Below are 25,022 nucleotides of genomic sequence, written 5' to 3' on the forward strand. Positions count from 1 at the left end.
TAAGGCATTACATAAAGGTTTGCTATTCTTCACAAAATATATTTCCTTCACCAATACCTAAAGCTTTCACAATTTACCTGAATAGCATTGCCAGAAATGTAGTCATTGACTCAGTATTGTGAAATTGATGTTGTCTGTGGCATTAAACAGAATATTGTGTGGCTTTGATGTTTTGAAGTATAACAGATGTTTTCCCATCTGTTTTAATGATAAAAAGTACAGGTTTCAAGTCACATCTTCTTTTTGTGATTCTGTATATAATGTGTTTATCAAGCACATGATAACCCTTGAGAATTATTAACTACAAATAAACATGTTTCTTTTTGTATAACATGTGGTGCACTTTCAAGCAGAAGCTTCACATAAATTGACCTGTGTGAATTGCAAACATCAAGCTTTTATTAAGAATAGTGCAGAATTTATTCTAACAAAATTTGATGTATGTTTATGATCACAAATTGATATCCACTGTTTAATTTCAGACCCTACCACCAAATTCTATGACCTTGCATAAATCTATTCCTGTTTCCATATACTGCTTCCATTAAGTACAAAATAGTCATTAAAATACCTACTATCAATGAGAATAGCAGAATAATTGAGTTCTTTAAAATAAATTAAAATACTGGAATGGTCAAATTGAGTGAAAAAATGAAAAACTGGGAAGGTGTTAATGTTATGTAGGCTAAAAGAATGTTTTACTGAGTGCCAAAGTTGGTCATAAATAACAAAAGACAATTTACACTTTAGAGCTTATGTAAACTGTTACTTATTCATAATAGCTATAATATACAAACACTGAAACCATATTTTAAAAGTTATTTGCATTTCCCCCAAATTTCTCTTAACCTGATAAAATTAATTGAGATAAAATCATTTTTATGGAATAATTTTTTCAACAAAATCAAATTGTTTCCTTTTTTAAAAGCATCTGATCTACACTGATTCAAATCTTGAGTGATTAAATATTTATAAAATGTACATATTATCTTGTTTGAAAAGAATAACTAAAAATAGCTAATGGAGAGCATTTTGAATGTTTCAACACAAAGAATTGATAAATATTTAAAGTGATGGATATATCAGTTACCCTCATCTCATCAACACACACTGTATACATGTATCAAATATCACACCAGTACTCTATAAATATGTATAATTAATATGTGTCAGTTAAAAATAAAAAATAATAACTACATGTTCATAAAATGTGAACTATTTTAATCAATTTGTTTCCTCCTCTATGTAATTGGAGATAAACACTCTTACTGTTCAAGCATTAAAAATAGCCTTGTTTGCCATTGGACTGTTGCTTGCAAAATATTCATCTTTTAAAGATTAAAATGATAACCTTGAGACAGACTGGTAAGGAAGCTTTAGAGGTCATCTGATCCTTCTTCCTCTTAGACAAAATTACATATTTAAAACTGATAAAATAGCTTTACTCTTTCTTTAAAAGTTTGACACTGTTTGTCTTTGATATGCATTTTCAGTGTTACTTAGGATGTGAGGAAGCCATAAAAATTAAATATGTCTTAATAAGTGAGCAATACATTAGAGCAAAATTGCTCTGTTCTTTAAAATTACAAGTGTCTCTTATTGAGTCTGAAAGTTAATTTTAATATCTAGCAAAGTCCATCAGATGCAATTTAATTATAAAATAATAGAAGTTCAGCATTAGAAGGGACTTAGAGATTATCTAGTCCAGTATCTACTATGATTTAAACCCTCGTTTTAGCATTCCTGGAAAGTAGTATTTATACAATGCTAATAATGGTGAGAAACTCAGGATGAAGGCATTCTATCCCATCTCTAACTAGATCCTGACTGTTGTCACCCTTTCCTGGGTGTCTGACATTAGAACTGAGTGGGGTATTCCAGATGAAGTCCAACTTGGGGAGAGGAGAGTTATTGTGGGCCTAGCAGAACTGAAGATTGCTTAGAGTATATAACAGTAGGATAAACTTATATATCTAAAATGTCTAGAAAATGAAGATCCAGGTCAATTGGTAATACATTGTTTTTAACCTTGTAGAATTTACTGTGGTCCTTTATTTCCTTATTTTTAAAATGGAGACTATAAAACTTAGTTTGGGAATTTGTTGTGAAGTTTAGTAGTAATGTGGGTAAAGCAAGGTGTCTGTCCAAAGATGTGCTTAATGAATGGTATCCATTATTATTTTTATCTTAACTTCAGGAATTGCCAGTCTTTAAAGAAAAAGAATATAATAAAATGTATTGAGAGGTTAAAATATACTTAAAACAATTTAATTGTTCTTTACTGATGTATTAGAATGATTATAAAATATTTGTTTTTTCTTTAAAGCCTGTAATAGTTGAACAAAAGATTGAACTGAATCTATTTTTTGCCTTAAAACATACCTTAATGTATATATTAATGTATAATTTTGTTTGGTATATGTCTATTTATTTAATATATGTATAACATATTTAATATATGTCTGTTTAATTTATGTATTAATGTAAATCTTTGATGTATGTTTTTCTTTTTTTTTGTTTTGTTTGGTATTAGGGATTGAACCCAGGCGTGCTTAACCACTAAGCCATATCTCCAGCCCTTTTCATTTTTATTTTTTGCTTTTCTTTTTGAATAAAAATATGATGTTGGCTCTTTTAGTAGTTGTTTCTTTTTAAATGTAGTATGTTGTTTTAAAAATTAGCTGTTTGAGCTTGAAAACTTTTAATTTTAGATATACATTATTTTTAAAAATATATTTATTCTTAAGTTTTAGGTGGACACAATATCTTTATTTTACATTTTTTTGTGGTGCTGAGGATCAAACCCAGTGCCTCGAGCATGCTAGGTGAGCGCTCTACCACTGAGCTACAACCCCAGCCCAGTACATGAATTTTTTTACAGTTGCATGGAACCTTGGTGTTTATGACCAAAACTGCTGCTTTTTTAAAGTTATAGAATCATAACTTAAGGGTAAATGGAAGAATATTAAAATATATTATAGTGCCTGTATGATAAGTGTACACAAATGTTGGTCAATACCAGTGAAATCACTTACCTTACTCTTTCACAATAAAACGTATGAATTTTATTTATTGATGCATTCAGTGAGTTACTGTAGCTTAGTAAAATTAAGTAAGAAGTTGTCTGTGATATTGTCTTAATGGAGTATTAACTTTAAGGGCATTTGGCTTGTGATTTAGATCATTATGTGTTATATTTTTATCACTACCACTCAGTTCATAATTTATATTTCCTTTTTTTTCCTCTTTGGTACTGGGGATTGAACCCAGGGGCACTTAACCACTGAGCCACTACCCTGACCCTTTTAAAAAATATTTTATTTAGAGAAAGGGTCTCTCTGAATTGCTTAGGGACTTGCTAAATTGCTGAGGCTGACCTTGAATTTACAATCCTCTTGGCCTCAGCCTCCTTAGCCACTGGGATTACAGTTATACGCCACCATGACTGGTTTCCTATATTTTTTTTTAAAACTGCCTTACCAATGATTTGTTGACAATTTGTATTTTTCTTCATTACATCTACAATTAGAAATGTGATGTTAGCTAGGAATGGTGGTACATGCCGGTGATCCCAGTGACTCAGGAGACTGAGGTAGGAGGATCTTAAGTTCAAGGCTAGCCTCAAAAACTGAAAGAGGCCCTGAGCAACTTAGTGAGACCCTGTCTCAAAAAAAAAAAAATTAAAGAGGACTGGGAATGTATTCAGTGGTAAAGTGCAGAGTTCCATCCCCAGTAGTAGTATAACAGTAGTAGTAGTAGTAGTAGTAGTAGTAGTAGTAGTAGTAATGTGATGTTAAGTAACTCTGATAATTTTTCTTATTTTCTCATTTAACTCTTATTTTTCAGCATTCATTTGTATTTGTATATGTCATCCAATTTTTCAAAATATACCAGCTTATGTTTTTCTTTTTCCTTTATTTAATTGTTTAAATGGGGAAAGTGCTTACTAACCATGTTGAATTCTCTTTTTTGTATTTCTGTATTTTTTCCAATCTTATTTCTGTATTTCTGTTTTGAAAAGCATGCATTGTAAAGGAGAATCAAGAAGTAAAGCCTTGTAAAGAACTGAAGAATCTTAATGAGACTGAATGTTTGAGATACAAGTGCTGTTTTTCATCATCCGGGACCAAGGACTTGAGTTGTTTTACCCCATTAACAGATAGTAAGTTCATCTCAATTCATTTATTTTATTTATGTTTTTAAATTGAATAAACATTTCACAATGGTGTAAGTTCACATTTGGATCTCCCAGCTTAACACTTGAAGAGACCTCCCAGCCCTAGAGCAATGCTGTCATTAGAAAGTCCTGAGGTAGTCAGGAGTATTCATGCACAGTTTCTGCTTAGCTCCTGGATGGTGACTATCACCATTCAAAATCAGTCTCATTTTTACTTTTGCTTTGATCATTCTCTGCCTTTTGACTCAAGTGTTCTAGGCTCTATTATGCATAACACTCAATGCCTAGGAGATAGTACTGTAGGGGTAGAAAGGGGATGATACCTTTCATGCTCATCTTAAAGGGTCATGGATGATACCCCTGTAACAAAAGACAGATTAATAAAAGAAAATCATAAAGAAGTTTATTTGATAATAGTTTTATGAGACACCGGAACCATCAGGTTAAAGATCCAAAGGTGCAGGGTGAGTGATCCAATTTTATATTTACATTCCATGATGCATGGACAACCATTTAGAAATAAGTTGGACAAAAATAGTAGGATCTAATTCTAACAAACTAGGTGGAGAAATCCAGTGAGTCCTGTTCATATTGTTCTTGATCTCTGTGCAGCATTTCTTCATCACCAGTATGGGGCAGGGCCCTTTCTGAAATTAGACAAATTAGGTCATAGAATTTCTTTATGGTTAACTCCAAGGAAGAAAGGTGGGGAAGATAAGAGTATTATTTTAGGCATATATCTTATTTTGGATAAAAGGAATTCTAGTTTCTATGACCTGTTTTAGGGAATAGAAAGTCTAATTTTTATGCCTTTTCTTTGAGAGAGGTTAAGTGGAGCAGGATATAGGAGCACAGGAAGAGGTCAGAAAGAAACTCTGCTTCTGAGTCCTTTATTTTGGTTTATCATTTTCTGAGTCCCAACAATATCAATTGGCATGCCTTAACTTTCATTTTCCTAGCTTTTTTTCCTGAGTAGAATTTTTCCCATTTATGTTGTTTTCAATATCTCAGCATGAAGCAGTAGACTCAAATGTTTCTTGTTAAGGTATGTTTATTAGCTTTTCTTTGTTCTATTGTTTTTGAGTTATGTTCTTAAATTTTTTTTCTAAAGTTTTGAGAGCTAGACCATCTGTTTTTATTACCTTTATTTGGATAGTGGGGACATATTATCAGTTGGTCCCATGATGAATGGATTTGATGTGATGGAATACTAACAAGCACTATGAAAAGGATGCGTGCAAAACAATAACTTACGTTAATATAATCTCTATTCAATTTACAGCTCTTTGTTGGATATCTAGTATTACTAATGAAAACTAAAGCCTGATCATGAATATAGTGTTATAACTTTCACAATGTCACATGGTATTTATAATTCATTCATTAATTTGGTCTTTATGTTTGTGTGAAGAGACATTTGGTTCTTTTAGAGGAAAAAAATGAACCGTGTCTTACAATTCCCCAATCACATTAGAAGGAACTTCCCAATGAATATGAGACTAAATTATGCTTATTCACCTGCAAATTCTTGATTCCTTATTTAATTTAATGTTTTGTAATTTTGAAGTAAACATTTAAGAAGCCATTTCTTTACCAAGTTAACCATTCATAGATTAATTTTCTCCTCAAATGCTCTGGGATGTATAACATATGGCCACAGAAAAAAAGCTCACTTAGGGACAAAAGAGATATATACTATGAATTATTATAATCTGTTAACAAAAACAGTAGGATCATTTTGCTAAGGTATTCATCAGGGGCAGCATATTGAAAATGCTGCCTTGATTTGCATTTCAAGAACATTTCTTAAACTCTTGCAGCTTCTAGATTCATAAGGATATTTACCTGTTATTTAAGAATACCTCCTTATTTTACTTTATTAAATAATAATTTTATAAAGACTTTATGAAAGAACCCAAATTTGCTTCTCTTGCTTAAGTCCTAAAAGTAACAGGATATAATTAAACCAACAGAGCCTACACAGATGCTCCGGATGTTTGGGCTTGGTGTGATCAGCATGATCACCCTGGGATGTCTGCCCATTTATTGCTGCTCTCTTTGCCAGAGGAGGTAGGCAAACATAAACTTTTATTCGTGAATTGCTAAGTAAATGTGAATTTTTGTGTATAGGCATATTTATTTAGATGCTTCAGAAATACAGCAATTATGTATGAGTTCCTTTTGTTTAAAGGAAATAGGTTGGGAAAAACTTAAAAAAGTAGAGTTAAAATGATATTTTTTTAAAAACATGTTATTTTTCCACAAATTCAAGACATTTTCTTGCATAGGGTCTATTCATTCTCTTGTCCAACAACATAAAGGAAATAATAAATTGGCAAGCTGGAGGTGTGTGGAATGGGAGTATTAGTTCCCAAAGCACAGTGATTTCTGGAAGGGTTTGTCTTTATTAAGTCATCTGCCATTGTTCTTTTTTTTAAAGAGAGAGAGAGAGAGAGAGAGAGAGAGAGAGAGAGAGAGAGAGAGAGAGAAAGAATTTTAATATTTATTTTTTTTAGTTTTTGGCGGACACAACATCTTTGTTTGTATGTGGTGCTGAGGATCAAACCCGGGCCGCACGCATGCCAGGCGAGCGCGCTACCGCCTGAGCCACATCCCCAGCCCCTGCCATTGGTCTTTAATGTTCATCTACCGTTGGATTTCAAAGCCTTGTTCTGTCTTCAATCAAGCAAAACTGTACTAGATTTCCTCTTAGTGTATCATAAGAAATTCCAGTGGGCTACTAGCACAGTGTTTCCAAATTTGTTTATTTTTAATAGCTCCCCACCTACTGGGACAGAGTGGGTATGGAGTATCAGAGCAGAGCCCGGGCTAGGGTAAGAATTATGCAGTATTTAGAGCACAGACATTAATAGGAAACAACTCCTTCTCACGTATGTGCAAATGTAGAGGCAGTATTGTCATGACCCTGAGAGTAAGTACTTCCTTAAATTCTCAGGAAAATTTCATATTGAAGATTAAGCATCTTTGATGTTTTTGTTCAAGTTAATGAGACAATAGTATCTGCACTCTCAAAAAATTTGGTTAAGATTTCACTGGAAGATTTAGACTACACACCTGTTCCCTTACTTTCCATAAAGATCATCAAGTTTTGGTTACATTACCGTAACAGACTATTTTGAATCCACTGTTGGGTCACAGTATTTCAAATTCTCTAGCTTGCATGTGACAATCAATTCTTTGCTCAGATTTTGCTTAGCTTCCTACTTTGAGCTGGTAATGGCTATTCCTTGGCCTTTCTCATTTTTTTTTCCAAGATAATTGGGTGTAAGAATGGAGTTTGTTTTTTTTTTTTTTACCCCTACTTCTCTTCAAAGCTTAGTTTCATATAAAAATAGCCCATGATGAAAATGAAATATTTGCTAGAATTTGGTGGTTAGGATTATGCCATATAGTGTATTGGGGAAAATAAGCATGACATACTATTTCATTCCAGTTCCTCTCTTAGTCCTCCACCAATGAATTTTATGAGATATACAGGTCTGCAGGATTTTTTTTCTTTGAAATGAAATCCAAAGGATTATCCCCTGATATGAATATATTGTACTTTTTCTATGTAATATAAACTATTTGAGAAACATGAATAGTGAATATGTAAGTGGATTGAACACCATGTGTTTTGCTCTATGTTTTATTTACTTTACTCTTTTGTATGAGACCAATATGCTTCGTCTATCATCCTAAGCTAGCCCCAGGGCCAGTGGTCACTTTTAGCTTGATATTTAGCTGAGTTTCCAGGAACAATGGTAGAGGGTGGATGGGACACTGTCAGCTTTTCCTGGTAAGCTGATTTTAGAAGCAAGGACAATAATTGTGTGAGAATGGAAATCCCATTCCTGATACCAGGTAAGGAGCTAAATAGATACCAAAGGCTGCTAACTCCCCTTTTGGGGGACAAGATATCACCTTAGAAAGCTCTGATTAACTCACTTTCTCTTCTCCATTTCAAAGAATAAGGAGGTAAACAAACTATTAGAGAAGAAAAAATAAATGATTCTATAAAAGGGAAATAGATACAGCAGTAAAATCAATATGTAGCAATCTAAGAAGGAAAAGAAAGAAGCCAAATACAGTTGTTTATCTAAATCACTGGAACTAAAAGCCAAATACAGATCTGCAGTAACATGATACTGGCCTCTTCTCTAAGAATCTTTTGCTTTTTCTGCATTGGAAGTTATCCTTATGTTCTTCCTGCTGGGTTCTGTCTTAATACATTAAATACTTGAGAATTCCTTGAGGAATTCTCTCTTGGCCTTCAGTTGCAAGCAAAAACATAGAAGGTTTGACATTCCCCCACTTCTGCAATTTTGATAGTGACTTTTTTTTATAGACTACCTAAGGAACTAACAGCTGGCAAAGTTGGGGACGTGAACAATTAGAAGTAATCTATTCAAGTAGAAGAAGTGAAAGCAGTTCAGGTGAAAAGGATGATCACTCCCCAGAGCCAAATGTACTTCATTCTTTTGGTGCCTCATTCATGCTTTCCTCAGTTGACTATGATCCATTCAGTATTTACTTGTGCTAGATAGATGGAGGATACAGGAATATCTCATAGGCCCTACTTTTAAGGATCTTAAAATCATCCTAAAACAAATCTCAAATATGACACATTTAATTAACAACATAAAGTAGAATATAATTAAGGAATGAAAAGAGTGCTAGAAATAACTTATAAAAGGTTTGAAGCAGTGGGGAGAAGGGTGAGTGGGAGAGGGCAGGGCAGGTTCCATGGTAGAGGTGCCATTTGAGGTGTTTTTTTTTTTTTAATTTGCTCTTTTTATATACACAAGACAGTAGAGTATATTTTGACATATTATACATACATAGAGTATAACTTATTATAATTAGGATTCCATTCTTATGGTTGTACATGATGAGTTTTTAAAGGGAGGGCAAAGACTCTTTCCATAGAATTCATTACCTACAGATAGATTTGATCTTGTTTCCTTAACTGCTTGTCATTTCTTCCATTTTTCTTTTTCTTTTCTTTTTTTTTGTACTCAGAATTGAATACAGGGATGCTTTACCACTGAGCTGTGTCCCCAGTCTCCCTCCCCCTTTTGAGACAGGGTACATCTAAGTTGTTGAGGCTGGCCTCAAACTTGTGATTCGCCTACCTCAGCCTCTCCATTCTCTCAGATTACAGGCATCCACCACTGTTCCCTGCACTGTTTGTCATCTCTAAGAAGAGGTGGTTTAACATTTTCCCTGGAATAATCTGTAACTGAATCTCTAATTTACTTTTGCTAGACTTGAACTTAGATGTCGTATGAACCAGGTGCACAAAAAAAACTCAAGTTAGCTTGAAATGGTTGCACATGAACAACAAGGGAGGGGAGAGCATAAGTGAAAAACCAGTATTTGCTACAGGTAGCCTTACTAAACTTGCATATTAGATGTGTTTTAAAGTTCATTGCATCCTCAAGGTTATGGAAGATCTATTTTTATCCTCATTAATAGGGATCAGAAGCATCATTAGGTTTAAGTATCACTGATGTGCTTAAGACTTATTTAGAGGAGAAGGAGGGAAAAGATCAAGTTGATGGGGACAAAAGGAAGCATAGGAGGTGGGTTCTAGGGAGAGAGAGGAGGAGGGTAGCTGAATTGTTTGCATTACAGTAATAGAATGCCAGTGATGGTGGCTTCAAGGGCTAAATTTACTTTATAATATTTTTCTGTTCTTAAAGCTTAAGTCTGTATTCAACTGCCAGTTAAACAACTGCATATTAAATAGTGATAGGATACTTGAACATGTACATAACTTAGGTAAGATTGGAAAAATCTTATTAAATTCAGATGAAATGCATTTTCATGTTGTTCTTTCTGTGAGATTGAATTTGTAACTCTGAATTATGAAATTTCAGAACTAAGTCTAAAAATTGAAAACTATATTTTGCCAACTAAGAAAAAGCCATTTTTATAAGATTGTTGATTATCTGATACACAGGTGATGTAAAAAACATATTCTCTATTATACTTTCAATGTTGCTACTTTCCAGATGGTTGTTATTGAAAATTTTTATGTTTAGACAAATCCTGTTGCATGATTCTCTGTATTATAATATGGTCTTCATTTTGCACATAGTCTTACTGCCACTTATTTTCTTAGAATGGGAGTTAAAAATTAGGAATAAATGTGTTAAAAATTGCCTAAAATCATCACCCATTGAATTTAACAAAATAGACATTTACATTTTTGAAAGCCCATGTTTGTATGTTTTATTATATTGTATAACATAATTAGTAATGTTTTTCTTAATTATTTTAATTGTAGTTGAATACAATACCTTTCATTTTATTTATTTATTTATTGTGGTGCTGAAGATCAAACCCAGCACCTCGCATATACTAGAGTACTCTGCTGCTGAGCCATAACCCCAGCCCCAGTAAAGCTCTTTTGAAAAGCTTATCCAGTAATTAGCCAACTGCTGGAAAGTTTGAAGTTCCTAGGATTATACATATATTAATTTAGAGAAAGGAAATAAAATCTATAAATTTTAAAAATATGACTATGCTCTAAGTACTTTGATAAAATTATGTCAGATGAGAATGTGAGTGAACTCAAATGCTCTTCTAACGTCACTATAGATTTGAAATATGTATAAAGCCAGTTCTTCTTGGACTCTGTTCAAGCTAATTTAGTTATTAAAATAATAAGAGAACTTTATTATATGTGGATTATATGACTTAGGTATTCCTATGCAAGGTCTCCCAGGGCAGCATTTTAGAGAATTCTGAAACAGAAGGTATTATTGAAAAGAACAGTGTCTTGCCAAGTAACTAAAAACTTTATTGCAGAATGCAGTGGCCTTTTTGCTGAATTCCTGTTCAACTTGACCTTTTGGTCAAATAATACACCATTGACTGTTCCCTTCTTGAGCTATCCTCCCTTGGAATTCATTATGCCTTACTATTCTGATCCATTTCAGTGTGGTCTTCTTCCCCTTGCAACTGTGGTTGTTTTCCAAATCTTTGCTCGCATTTATAAAAAGATGTAATAGAAAGAACATTTTAAGATCTGTGTTCTAATTCTGCTTTCACTCCAATTTCATAGATAAGCTGAAACTATTTACATATCGATTTTCTAATAAAACTGGAGAATTGAATTACAGAATTTCCAAGGCCCTTTCCAAATAATCATATTCTGAGATTCTTTGGGTGAATGTCTCTTAAAATCTGAATCCTGAAGTCTTCACTTTTACTTATTCCATATTTCCAGCTGCTCTTGGGAATTACAAATTTTTTCAGCACCCTAAATGCAACACATGCAAAAGTGAACTCATCTTCCTTTTCTCCCAGATCATTTCCTCTTGAAATCTCACTGATTTCTTTAGTTTCACAGGTTATAACTTTGGAGTCATCTGTTCCTATTTCTTTTCCTTTGGCCTCAATATATATTCTGTTTGCCTAGCCTTCCTGTCATTTTTTTTTTCCTTTTGAGTGGGTCTGGTATTTGCCTCTTCTCCCATTTTATTTTTTAAAATATTTATTTTCTAATTGTAGTTGTAAATACCTTTATTTTATTTATTTATTTTTATGTGGTGCTGAAGATCAAACCCAGTAGGCAAGCACTCTACTGCTGAACCACAACCCCAGCCCCTCTTCTTCCATTTTATTGTCACATCTTAGTACAGTCCAGGCCTTATATGCTCTCTCTGTCCTGGTAAAGTGGTTTCAGGAGAGGAGCAAAGGGGAAACCAAAGCTAGCATCTACAGTGCAAAGAGTTTGATAACTGAGGAGGGTATGTATATCCAATCCAGTGAGTAACTTATGTCTAGGATGGGTTAGGAACTTGAATGGCTAGGAGGCAGGTCCTGGAGATGTTTCCTGGTACTTAACCAAGAATGTATGGTCTTGCTTTAGGTAAAGGGGGAATGAGTAAGCCTGTTTGCCAAGCCAGTTTGGACATATATATTACTAATCTGGACCCGGACCACTAATCTGTACTACTGGTCCATCCTGCAATGTCCTCTGAGATTCATCTTTATAAAGTAGTAGTATTTAATTTCATGATGTCATTCAATAACTTCCAATGCATTTTCATTCAAGAATGCCTGCATTCCAGGCCTCATAATAGGTATTGTGGAGGACAAAGTGGTGAATTAGATCATGGTCTGATCTCAAAGGGCATATTGTCTAATAAGGGATATATTCTAATATACAAGATAGTAAGTCACAGTACACAGGAGAAGTGCAGATTAAAAACAATTAGCATATGTTTGGCCTTTTCAAGTTTGTGTAGGGTTTTCATACACATTGTCTTATTTGACCTTCAAAACTGAGAGGTGCAGGGGAGTTTAGCCTCTTGTTCAAGAATGCATAATGAGAAACTGTGGAGGTAGCTCAGTGATAGAGTGTGTGCTTAACTTGCAAGAGGCTCTGCATTCTATCTCCCAACACCAAAAACAATTAGATACTCCAGTGTGGATAAATATTTTAAAGGATTACCTAGTGATACAGCAAGCAGTTCCAACCCAACTTTTTATTAAGTTCTTTACTTTTTCTACTATAGGAGAAAAAGTATAGATTAAAACATAACAACCTCTTCTTGCTTCATGTCAAAGAACTGTGGCTTTCAAAGCCATCTATATTAGACAATTCTATAATGCCAATAATATATATTCTAACATTCTATACACGAATAATATATATTCTAACATTCTATGCATGAACAACCCCTGGTGTATTCCAAGAAAAGTAAAGACACCATCATGGATGGGGAAAATCTTTACTTTTCTTGGAATAAACCATGGTTTATACTTGCCTCTATTCTTTTGCCCATGTTGCTCCTATTTCTTAGGATTATTCTTCTTTATCCTCTTCACTTTCTTGAATTCTTTCTGTTCTTAAAATTGCAGCTTCCACAACTCCTGTATGAAGTGTTTTTCTACTGCTCCAGTGTTTTCTCTCTCCTTGGAATCTCTTTCTGCATTTGTGTTCTAATCCACAGAATTTAGCACATAATTATCCTTTACTTCCTGTGAGTTGTTTTCTTTCTCTGGCTAATTTATGACTTCCTTGAGGACCAGGCCTCATACTCTGAGTCTAGAGTTGTGATTCTCAAATTGGAGTCTCTGAATCAGCATCATCAGCATCCCCTGGGAATTTTTTTTTAAATTATGTTCTTAGAACCCATTTCAGATCTACTGAATCAGAAATTTGGGGGTGGGACCCAGCAGTCTGTTTTTTTAACAAGTGCTTCTTGTTTACATTAAACATTGACAACCCCTGGCTTCTAGACCATGTAGTAGGCAAATCAATAAATATTGATTGTAATAATATAATTAGTTGTTTCTGTGGATTTTCTGCTTATCTTTGTGAATTTGCAAATAGCAAATTAAATTGTTTCCTATTCATAAAATTGACAGTATGCTTTTAATCATCTTAAAGGATTTATATTTATATTTATGAATTAAAATTTAAGAATCATGTAAAATTATCAACCCACTAGCCAGGCACAGTGGTGTGTGTCAGTGATCCCAGCTACTTGGAAGGCTGAGGCAAGAGGATTGCTTGAGCCCAGGAATTGATGGAAGTCTGGGCAACTTGGTGAGACTCCCTTTGCAAAAAGTAAATAAACAAAAATAAAAATCAATCCAGTAGAGTGGTGTTTCTCAAAATCTGGTAAATAGCTTCTATGGAAGTGACCTTGGGAATATTTAACGAAACAGACTCCTAGGCTGTACCCTAGACATTCTGATTTAGTCAGTCTGAGGTGTTCTCCTGAAATTTGTGCATTTTAAGGCTCCTAAATGAATCTGATAGGCAGCCTATTTGGAACTGCACTAGACTTTCTCTAGTTAAACTCTTCATTCATCCATTCATTCTGTGAATGTTTATGGGCTCCTAAGTGATCCAGACACTTTCTAGGCATTGTGTTCTTTTATGTCTGATCATATTTTTCTGTATCCTCACTGTCCATGTTATAAGCTGCCTGAGGCTCTAGCCTCAGAGTTCCCTAATGTATTCAATTTTGTTGAATGTATTCTGAGCTCATCATTGGCTCCCCATTTTCATGTCCATATATTGAACATTGCCATTCACCAAAAATTGAACCTCTGAAATCTTAAACTTCAAAATCTTACTCTTTGACAATAGGTACTTTGTCTTGTTGCTTTACTCTTGCTGCACCTGTTCTTTAATTCACAGGAACTCTAGTCTCTTTAACTGTTTTCCCCTTATCTGACATCTAACATCATCTGCTTTCTTGTATCCAGCCAACTGTTACTTCAAACCATTCTTTCTAGCGCCACCCACCACCATTTCACTGAAACCAAATCTATACCATTTCTCTGCTATTAGATCTGGGTTCCTGGGAACTCCTAGAGAGGAAAATAAGTCCTACAGATTTGTAGATCTGTATCACTAGATATTCCCAGTGGGCTCACTTAGTTTTCACAGTGACAGCCCTCTACCTGAGGTTCACAGACAACATGCCTCCTTACCATGTTGAGTGTTTCATACAATGAACCCACTCTTTGAAATGCCCTTATGCATCTCCCTACCTCTACTCTTCCTTATTTGGCTTACTCCACTCAGAGTTCAGGCCCTAGCTTATATGTCACCTTTTCTAGGAAGCTCATCCCAGACCTTCCCACACTGGGTTAGGTATCTTTCTGTTTGTCTCCTACCATTCTCTACTTAGCTCTAGTTGGACTTATCTCAATGCAATATAATTATCAGCCCATATATCTGCCTTCCATTCTAAATTTTATACTTCATGAGGACAGCTCCTATGTGTTATTTAATTTTATGCATCTAATATTTAGGATAGTGTTTATATTTCACAAACAAGCAAACATAATAGTGAATCAGTGTGCAGTAAGTTAACCTATACTATTCAAGTGTGAGTATAGTGACTATCCTATAGGACATTTTTTATGAGAACACCTGTAGAACACAGGCCAAATCTTTTCACCGTACCTTTCTCCCTTTGGCATTCTCATTAGATTTTAGGATCTCAGTAATGGATGTTAGTTTTATGACTAGGTTCTATGGAAGTGACCTTGGGAATATTTTGAACCTAAAACCAAGTCTGCTGAAACCAAGACAAGTCAGTACAAAGGTTTTTTGTTTATTTTTTAAATATTTTTTTAATATTTATTTTTTTTTAATTTTTGGTGGACACAACATCTTTATTTATTTTTATGTGGTGCTGAGGATTGAACCCAGCACCCTGCACATGTCAGGTGAGCGCGCTACCGCTTGAGCTACATCCCCAGCCCTGTTTGTTTGTTTTTGTACTGAGAATTGAACCCAGGGGCTCTCAACCATTGAGCCACATCCCCAGCCCTTTTAGTTTTTTTTTTTTTTTTAATTTAGACATAGGTTCTTGCTAAGTTGCTTAGGGCCTTGCTAAATTGCTGAGACTGGCTTTGAACTTGTGATCCTCCTACCTTAGCCTCCCAAGTCACTGGAATTACAAGCATGCATTATCGTGCCCAGCATCACAAAGGGTTTTGAAGTAATAAGGCTCTGTTGTGTTTTTCTTTGTTAATCAAAGTGAGATGTACACACAAAATTTAAAATAAAAACCTATGTATAGGGCTGGGGTTGTGGCTCGGTGGTAGGAGTGCTTGCCTAGCATGTGTGAGGCACTGGGTTCAATTCTCAGCACCACATACAAATAAATAAAACAAAGGTCCATTGACAACTAAAAATAAATTTAAAAAATAACCTATGTATAAAGAAAATCTGGTCATTTTAATTATGGGAAGATACATTAAAGTCAGTAGTAGACTGAATTTCTTATCTAAATCATAATTTCTTATCTAAAATTCTGAATTTCAAAAAGTTCTGTAAAACTAAATATTTTCCCTAATAATTTAGCAGCAAAACCTGATCTGATTTGACCTGTGATTCTTTGTAGTCATTACTTAATTCTTAAGAGTGAATATACATATATTTCATTGTAGAAACATTATTATTATTATGAGTTACTTCCCAGACCCCATGGGAGTGACATGTAATATTTAGTGTATCATGCCACATTACCTTTCTAAAACTCCAAAAATTTTGTGTTCTGAAATATATGTGGCCTCAAAGGACCGAGAACTGTGACATTGCTGTGGTTATTATTTTTCAAGACTATAGTCAACAAAATGGCAACATAAAGAAGCCACGAATAAATCATATAAATATATTTTTGGCTTTCATTCACTATTTCATTTATGTTTGGAGACATTTTTATGATTAATTGAGAAAAAGGTGTTTCTTCTCTCCATATCTTTCTTATCAAATGCAGCTCAGTGACAACCTAGTAATGCAATTTTAGGGGAGAAAAGTGAGTAATACCTTGAGAGTCATCATTTCAAAGGCAGGCTTATCTACCTCCAGGCTCCATGTGATCAGAACCTGGTTGTTTTTTATAGCTAAGTAGTACTGTTAGAGTCTGGATATTCTTTTCTGTATGCTACTTAACATTGAGCTGAAGATAGGATTATTATTTATCTCTTATTACCTCTTCATAATATTATAGGCAAATCATTTTTTTGGGGGGGGTTCCCACCTTACCTCTGTCATGAACATTTCTATTTTTTTCTCCTTTGCTTATGTTTAGTTCCTTAGAAAGTGAAAACTCTGTAAACAATAATCAACTAAGTTTTCTTGGCAGAAGTCTAATATTTACATTTCCTCTGTAAAGCATAAAAACACATAAGGTAAGATTTCAGCCTAAAGATTAACAAGCTCCAAGAGGAGAAAGAGGAAGTTTAGCATGGGATTGGGGGGAGAAATTGTATTTTAGATTTAGGCAGATCTAGATTTGATTTTATTTTTTGGTACTTGGGATTGAACCCAGGGGTGCTTAACCACTGAGAAACATCCTCAGCCCCCTTTTTTTTTTGTATTTTATTTAGAGATAGGGTCTCTCTAAGTTGCTTAGGGCCTCCCTAAGTTGCTGAGGCTGACCTTGAACTTGCAATTCTTCTGCCTCAGCCTCCAGAGCTGCTGGAATTACAGGTTTGCACCACTGCATTTGGTTACATTTGATTCTTAGCTCCATAGTAGTTTGGCTAACTTGGGCAAATTGCTTTACTTACTGGTACCTTAATTTTCCCATCTGAAAAATGGGGATGATAAATAGTACCTGCCATAAAGTCATTATGAGGATTAAATGAGATCATGCACCTGGAAGTTTTAGCACATAGGTAAGCTACCCTACCTGTTTTTAACTATTGTCAGATGACACTGCGGTATGATTCTATGGAAAGAGCCTATACGAACCTAATTATGTCCTAGTATCTCCATCTACTAGCTATGTGTGACCTTGGGTGAGTTATCTTACCTCTCTAAGACCCAGTTTAATCATTTGCAAGATAGGAAATTTGCTACATAGTTTCTAGAGTTATTGTGAGATTAAATGAGATCAAATATATAAGGTACCTAGGCAAAGTCTTGGCATATAGTAGAGTCTCAAGTGGCCTTTCACTCTCTGGCCACACAAACGCAAGGGAGTATGATTAAGGGAGTATGGTTCTGAATACCAAATGACATCAATAGTAAGAGAAAGTGCTTTGAAAAAAACAAATACTAATATAATAGGAGCCATTACTATTTAGTTTTGAAGGTCATGGGAAGGAAGAATTTCTTTAGACTAGGAGTGAAAGGGAAAGCTTCTTAGGCAAGAAAATATCTAAGCTGGGTATTTAAGGGTGGGTAACATTGATGTCAGTAGAAGGAAGCAGAATAATATTCCTCTTATGGAGGATCAAATAATCAAAATTATGGTATATAGAGTAATAATGATGGTTACAACAATAAATATGAATGAGCCAAGTGTATTACTCCTATCAGATTTATTAAATGTAATGAGTTAAAAAATCAGGTTGGAACGGGTAAAGAATTATTTTGGCAAATTTCCTTTTCCTTATAACCATCTATGATTCTTCTACCACTGTTGAGAAATGTTTTTTTTTTAACTTTTTAGTTGACCTTTATTTTGTTTATTTATATGTGGTGCAGAGACACAAACCACGTGCATCACAAATGCTAGGCAAGCCCTCTGCCACTGAGCCACAACCCAGCCCCTGAGAAATATGATTTTAATTGAGCTTTTCATATTACAGCAAATGGGCCAATCCTTTACGAAGGAAGGTCAACAGAATGTTTAAGGGTCTTAAGAAACAAAGAAACAAACTGAAGTCTGATGCTGAAATGTTAGGGACAGCAATGGAAGATGAGGAAGGTGATGAGAAGGAACAGGAGACCAAAGGTAATCAATTCATAGTAGGACATAAAGTTGAAGCACTCAATCTCTGATTCTTGTGAATTTTCTATTTCTACCATCATTTTGGTTTGCCCAACATTTTTATCCCACAAATGTTTGGGCCACAAGAGGGTCAGCTTCTGCAGTGACATTATCACTAGTGATATTTAGATGGTAAGAAAGTGGACACAAGATGTGCCAAATTATTGGGAATTATTTGGTATGCATATTTCAGTCCTTCAGAGAGAGCAAAGAAATGGAATCTGCCTGCTCTGACTCTAAGGCCCATGATACATACCCTTGCTAAACAATCACGGCCATAGTCCTTAAAGTATGTTGACCATATCACCACGTATCCAGAAGAAGGAGTATGACCACAGGATTATGACACACCTGGGTTCATATCTTAAAACTTAGCTATTAGTCTCAGGTATCTTCTCTTAAAACATGTAAAATGCAGTATAGGTTGAGAGAAGGATCACAGAATTATATGCAGATTACTTGGGCCTCCCTTTTATAGGCTTACAGATTCCCTAACATTAGCCTGGGTCTCCTTCTCCCCAGATAACTGTGAAGGGCCAAGTAAGAATAAAGTGAGAAAAGAGGGACTAAAGTACTGGACTGTGAGTCAGGAGTTGGTTGTTAACAAATGGTATTTCCATGAGCAATTAAGTAAATTTTTCAACTCTCTTTTTTTTTTTTTTTTTGGTACTGGGGATTGAACCCAGGGGTGCTTAATCACTGAGTCACATCCCCAGCCCTATTTTTTATTTTATTTAGACACAGAGTCTCACTGAATTGCTTAGTGCCTTGCTGTTGCTGAGGCTGGTTTTGAACTCCTGCTCCCCCTGCCTCAGCCTCCTGAGCCGATGAGATTACAGGCATGCACCAACTTGCTAGGCAATCTTTCAATTCTTTAATACTGTCAGCTGAGATTTTTATGTAACTTAAACAATATAATGTATGAGAAAATGCTTTGAAAATTGCAGCATGCAACTCAAATTTAGGATATTAATTCCTAGTCTCAGTTACAAAGTACAGAGTTTTGATTAACAAGGAGACTCAGGCTTTAGTCTCATTTCTGCCATTATTTATAATGTAAACTGGGGTAAGTCCCTTAATTATTCTGGACCCCAGATTACAAATCTATAAAATGAAAAGTTTGGATAAGATGAATAGAAAAATGACAAAAGAAATTCTTATAGAAGGTATGATATATGTATATGTGGATATATATTATTTATTTAAGGCAATATGTAAATATATAATAATAATATATGTATATTATTATTAATACCAGCATTTTGCCGGTATGTACAAGATCACAGCATGCACCTAAATGGCACTATAACTTCACTAATAAAACTTGATTTTCTGTATGCCATTCAATGAAGCATGGAAGTTAACTTTGTTTTTCAGAAATCATCTCTGTAATGGTATTTGCTGTGCTCTCTTTTGTCTCTATGTCTCACAGTAACATAAGATGATGTACTGAAAAACTTTAAATATAGCAGTTAATTATAACATTTAATATATAGAGTTTAAGAATTTTGGTAGACATTTTCCTTGAGAACGGAGTGGGATGTATGTGTACTAGTTAATTCAAGTTGTTTAACACTGCTTTACTTTTCTTCCATAGCATTATTTTCCCGTTGAAATGAATGCAAATCTTCCAGAGCAAAAGGTGACCCTCCCAGTCATCCAAACCTGATGGTGCATTTATACAAAAAAAATTGTTCTTGTTTTGCCATGTTTACTTTTAAATGTTAAATAAAATTGATAATTTTGTTTTTATGCATCAAACCAGATCCAAGTTGCTTTTATTAAAAATAGTTTCTACGGAATTTAAAAAAAAATATGTAAAGCACTGGTGGCATTTCAGGTCCTTGATATTGATTTTTGCAACTTGGGTTATCAACATATACTTGTTTTAATGCTAAGTAAGGGTAAAGACTTCATATTATTTACTTCCATCAAAGTGATGGGAAAATGATGGTGATTATATTTACTATATGTGATATTCTGTATATTTTAAGGAAAAGAAAATATTTTGGAGTAGATTGGTTCTTTTTATTTTATAATTTATAACATTGTTTTCCCACTGTTAAAATAATACAGATTCATTATGGAAAAGTTGATAAATAAGGATATGTAGGAGAAAGAAAAAAAAATCATCTGTATTCCTACTATCCAGTACTAAATACTATTGTTATCTTACTGTTTTCCTTTTCACAGAAAATAGTTGAGTTGTGATATACACCATTGATCACTTTTTTAAAAAATAACTTTTTAAATAATTCATTTTCTATTTTTGAAATGTATAGGACTCAAGTTTACCTGGGATTATTACTTATTCATTCAACAAACATTCATTGAACTCCTGCTATGTTCCAAGCCCTTTCTCTATGCTGGAGATAGTTATACACAAGACAGACTTTACACTGCCCTCTAGCTGAAGAAAAAGTTAGGTAAAGAAGTGATGACAATTCTCAACTGTGAGGAGTATCAGGTTCTTTAGGACCACATTAACAGGGACATCTAGCCCACTCTAGTAGTTGCTTGGAGAATGACAGGGACTAAAAAGGGGAAGACATTCAAGGTTCCCTTTATTGAGTTATGATCTGAATAGATTGCATTTCTGAGGGAAGACCTCTCAGATTTTGCTAACCAGAAGAGAAAAAGTTCCACTGGTGTGGTTGCTCATATCCGTAATCCATCACTTGGGAGGCTGAGGCTCGGGGATTGCAAGTTTGAGGCTAGTGTGGGTAACTTAATGTGATCATGTCAAAAAATAGGTAAAAATAAAAAAAAATTAAAAAATTTTGTTACAGAAAGTACAGGTTAATTTAGAGCTTACAGATGAAATGAATGTAAAACAATTCTTACAAAACACAGATTCATAAAGAAATCCCATTTGGGAAATGGACACTTACTTTGAATATGTGCTCTGCTGGTTGAAGCACCATTTGATCCAGCAAAGTCCAAAGCCCCACTATATGAAATACTTGGTGAGATAAGATCCATAACATTTACACTCCAAGATTTACCAAGGTAGAAGAGTCATCACTTTCTGAAGAAGTTGCTAAGGTGATTGATAGGAATCATACAGAAAGAGAGACCTGTTGCTGATACCCTTTTGATTCAGAAGTCCAATTTTTTTCATGGTCTTCCTTGAATATAAATGAAAATAGTGTATTTATTCATTTAGTCACAATACTTACTAGATACTATAATACTGTGGTGACAGAAGTAAACAAAGCATTTTTTTAAAAACATTCTGCCCTTTTAGAATTTATTTTCATATGAGATAGGCAGAAAATAAATAAGTAAATATATGTAATATGTTAGATAATATATGCTAAGGAGAAAAAAAATAAAAGGACCAGGTTATGTGAGGGAGGTTTGAGGTTTTAGATAAGTTGACCAGAGAAGGCCTCAATGAGAATATGATAACTGAGTAAAGACCTCAGGAAATAAGGAAGCAGGCTGTGCAGATATCTGAGGGAAAAGGATTCCAGACAGAAGATACAAGTACAGAGGCCTTAATGTGGGGTTTGCCTTGCATGTTCCAAGAGGATCGTTGAGAAGGAATATCAAGAGACCAGTATGACCAAAGAATAGTGAGCAAGGAGGATAGAAGTGGCAGCTAAGGTCAAAGGTATAATGATGTAAAAGCTGGGAGGCAGATTGGTTTTTACTTTGAGTTATGAAGTCATTGGGAGAGTTTTAAAAGAGGTGTGACATAATGTATTGTTTTAACATGAATACTCTGGACACTATTGATAAAAGACTTGAGGGAGCTTGTGCATAAACATTGAGACCCGCTGGGAAACTAGATGGTGGTTCAGACCAGGGTAGTAACCGTAGAGGTGGTGAAGTGATTTTATTATTGATATATTCTGAAAAATGACTGACAGGATTTGTTAAAGATTCACATATGGAATAAAAGAAAGACAGGAATCGAGTTTTGGTTTGGGAAACTAGAACTAGAAGATAAATCTTGTTGTGAACAAATGCACTAATAAGAGAAAACTATAAAGGATAAAACTACATGAAGCCAATAACATAAATCAGTCACTGATGATTCTAAGAAAACTCATGGAAGTTCTGTGAAGTATCAAATGTTTGAAACAAGAAAAATGGGTCTGTATTTTGATTTAAAGGAAAACTACCTTCAAGAACTATTTTTCTAGGAAAGAAAAAGTTTTATGATTGGGCACACATAAGTCTGTATAGTCAAAGTCATCAGCAAAGTTTGTAATTAATGGATAAAAAGTAAAATAAAGGTAAGAATTCAGTTGTTTAGAGAAGAATTTATGAAAGTCCTGAAGTATTTTTAGAAACTGCAACTTGCCTTCCTGATTCTCATATTACATTGTTTTGTTTTTTAAAAAAGTGTTTATTACCTGTGAAACTACTATATAATTTATTCATTTTGTTTATCATTTACCACTTGACTTCTGACAGGTTTTAAACTCTGCTAGGGCAGGGATTTTCATGTGTTTGGTTCATTAATATATACCTGTATTAGTGTTCTCCAGATAAAGAATGTTCTCTGTGTGTGTAATTGTAAAAGATTTATTATAAGGATTATAAATGTGATTCTAATCATGCAATCATGGAAACATACAAGTCCTAAGATCTTCATGGTAAGTCAGAAACCTGGAGATATAGGAAAGCTGATGGTTTAGTTTCAGTACAAATACAAAGCCCTGAGCACCAGGAGAGCATATGGTGCAGTTCCCATCTGCAGGCTGAAAGGGTGGCTTAAGACCCAGGAAGAGCCAGTAAGCCAGTATTTCAGTTCAAAGACATTCAGGCAGGAAGAATTTTTTTCTTTCTCAGGGGAGGGGTTTTGTTCTAATCAGCCCTTTAGCTGATTGGATAATGCCTACTTTTATGGTTTGAATATGAGGTATCCCCCAAAAGCTCCTGTGCTAATATGGGAGGTGAAATGATTTGCTTATGAGAACCATAACCCAATCTGTGGCTTAAACCATTTGAATGGATTACTGGGTAGTCACTATAGGCAGGTGAGGCATGACTCAAGGAAATAAGTCACTGGGGGTGTACCTTGGGGTTTATATTTTGACCCTGGTGCCTATATTGATTACTATGCTTCCTGGCTCCTGTGAGGTAAGCAGCTTTCCTCCACCATGTCTTTCTGCTGTGATGCTCCATCTCATCTTGGGCACAGAGCATTGGAATCTGCTGACCATGGACTGAACCTCTGAATGTATGAACTCAAAGTAAACTTTTCCTCCTAAGTTGTTCTGGGTAGTTATTTTGGTCACAGCAATGGAAACCTAACTAAAATACCCACTGAACATGGGGGAGAGCAAACTGCTTTAATCAGTTTGCAAACAAATAGTAATTTCACTCAAGAAAATACTCTCTCAGACACAGCCAGAATAATGTTTGACCAAATATTTGAATACCCTGTGACCCAGTCAAGGTGATGCATAAAATTAACTATCACAATCCCAAATGCCTAGGAAATTGTCTGGAACATAGTAGATATTCAAACAAAATATCTATTGGATGGTTAAATCAGAAACAAAGATGATTTATGAAGTTCTTATCTTCTGTTATGACGAACAGGCATATCCAAGGCAAACTGAAATCTTACAAAATAAATATCTATCTGTATCTATCTATCTATCTATATAAAAAATGATCACTAGAGTTTCATAAACAAGTGATTGATTTAGGAAAGAAAATGAAAAAGAACAATGAAAAAGTTCTTTGGATAGAAATAAATAATAACTACATAAGGAAAAATATAAGATCAAAATATTAATGATAACAGCTGTAATATATGAATAACATAAGCATAGTCTGAAGCAGTACTTTAAAAGAAAGAAGACCATTTAATAGATTAAGAAGTTAGGTTGCAGGTTGTGCTAAAAAAGATTACCACTAAGTGGACAAAGAATATGAGCTTAGTGTGGCACTTGAACAAACTAATGCAGAATAAATATTGGACCAGAGATGAAAAGCTGAGCAATTGAGTATTGTTATTATTAAAGATTCAAAGCCAAAGCACTTCTCAAAAGAAGAGTGGGAAGGAAACAAGGTTGTTCTGGGTGCTGTCTTCAACTTCAGTGCCTAATGCACTGCAAAATCACGTCTGACATGGATGATCAAGCCCTGCCAGAAATAGATGGGTAAATCGTAAGTGCAAACATCAACAGTCAGTCATATCCCTCAAACCAGTACTGTATCTGTTCCAAATGAAAAGACGCTAGTAAATGAGAAGTACCTCTGTTGCATAGCCTGATCATATATCTGATTAGTGACTGCTTTAAAATAAGAGGTAATGCATGCTGTCCCTAACTCCATGGGTATTGAGGCTTTGAATCAACTGTTACCAAATGGTTATAAACAGAATCTATTTCATCCCTTGGGCAGTCAGACTGGTATAGAGTTTTGATAGTTGTAAAGTTCAGTCTAGTCCCACCATGATGATGAAATGAATAAAATGTAAATATCATGACTAGCTACAGATAGTGCAAGAAAAGAATATTAAAGTTCTGTTTAACTTAGATTTAAAAAATCCTACAAGTTGTATATGTCTGTGTGTATATAATTTTATATATATAAATTATATATATTAATAT

The 25,022-nt window shown here is 34.4% G+C and overlaps 1 protein-coding gene across 1 annotated transcript in view; it reads left to right on the forward strand.

The window, feature by feature from the left end:
• FMR1NB (FMR1 neighbor) overlaps nt 1-18,455 on the forward strand; it is a gene marked incomplete at both ends in the record, with an annotated part of 33,887 nt that extends 15,432 nt beyond the window's left edge. Inside the window, 3 exons of the mRNA XM_081277762.1 lie at nt 4,022-4,162; nt 6,151-6,247; nt 18,263-18,455. Coding sequence (XP_081133888.1) covers nt 4,022-4,162; nt 6,151-6,247; nt 18,263-18,455 — 431 coding nt within the window. The remainder of the gene's footprint in view (nt 1-4,021; nt 4,163-6,150; nt 6,248-18,262) is intronic.
• Nucleotides 18,456-25,022: the final 6,567 nt, after the last annotated feature.

The sequence above is a fragment of the Spermophilus citellus genome (assembly GCF_964194105.1).
Source record: "Spermophilus citellus genome assembly, chromosome: X".
Classification (NCBI taxonomy): domain Eukaryota; kingdom Metazoa; phylum Chordata; class Mammalia; order Rodentia; family Sciuridae; genus Spermophilus; species Spermophilus citellus.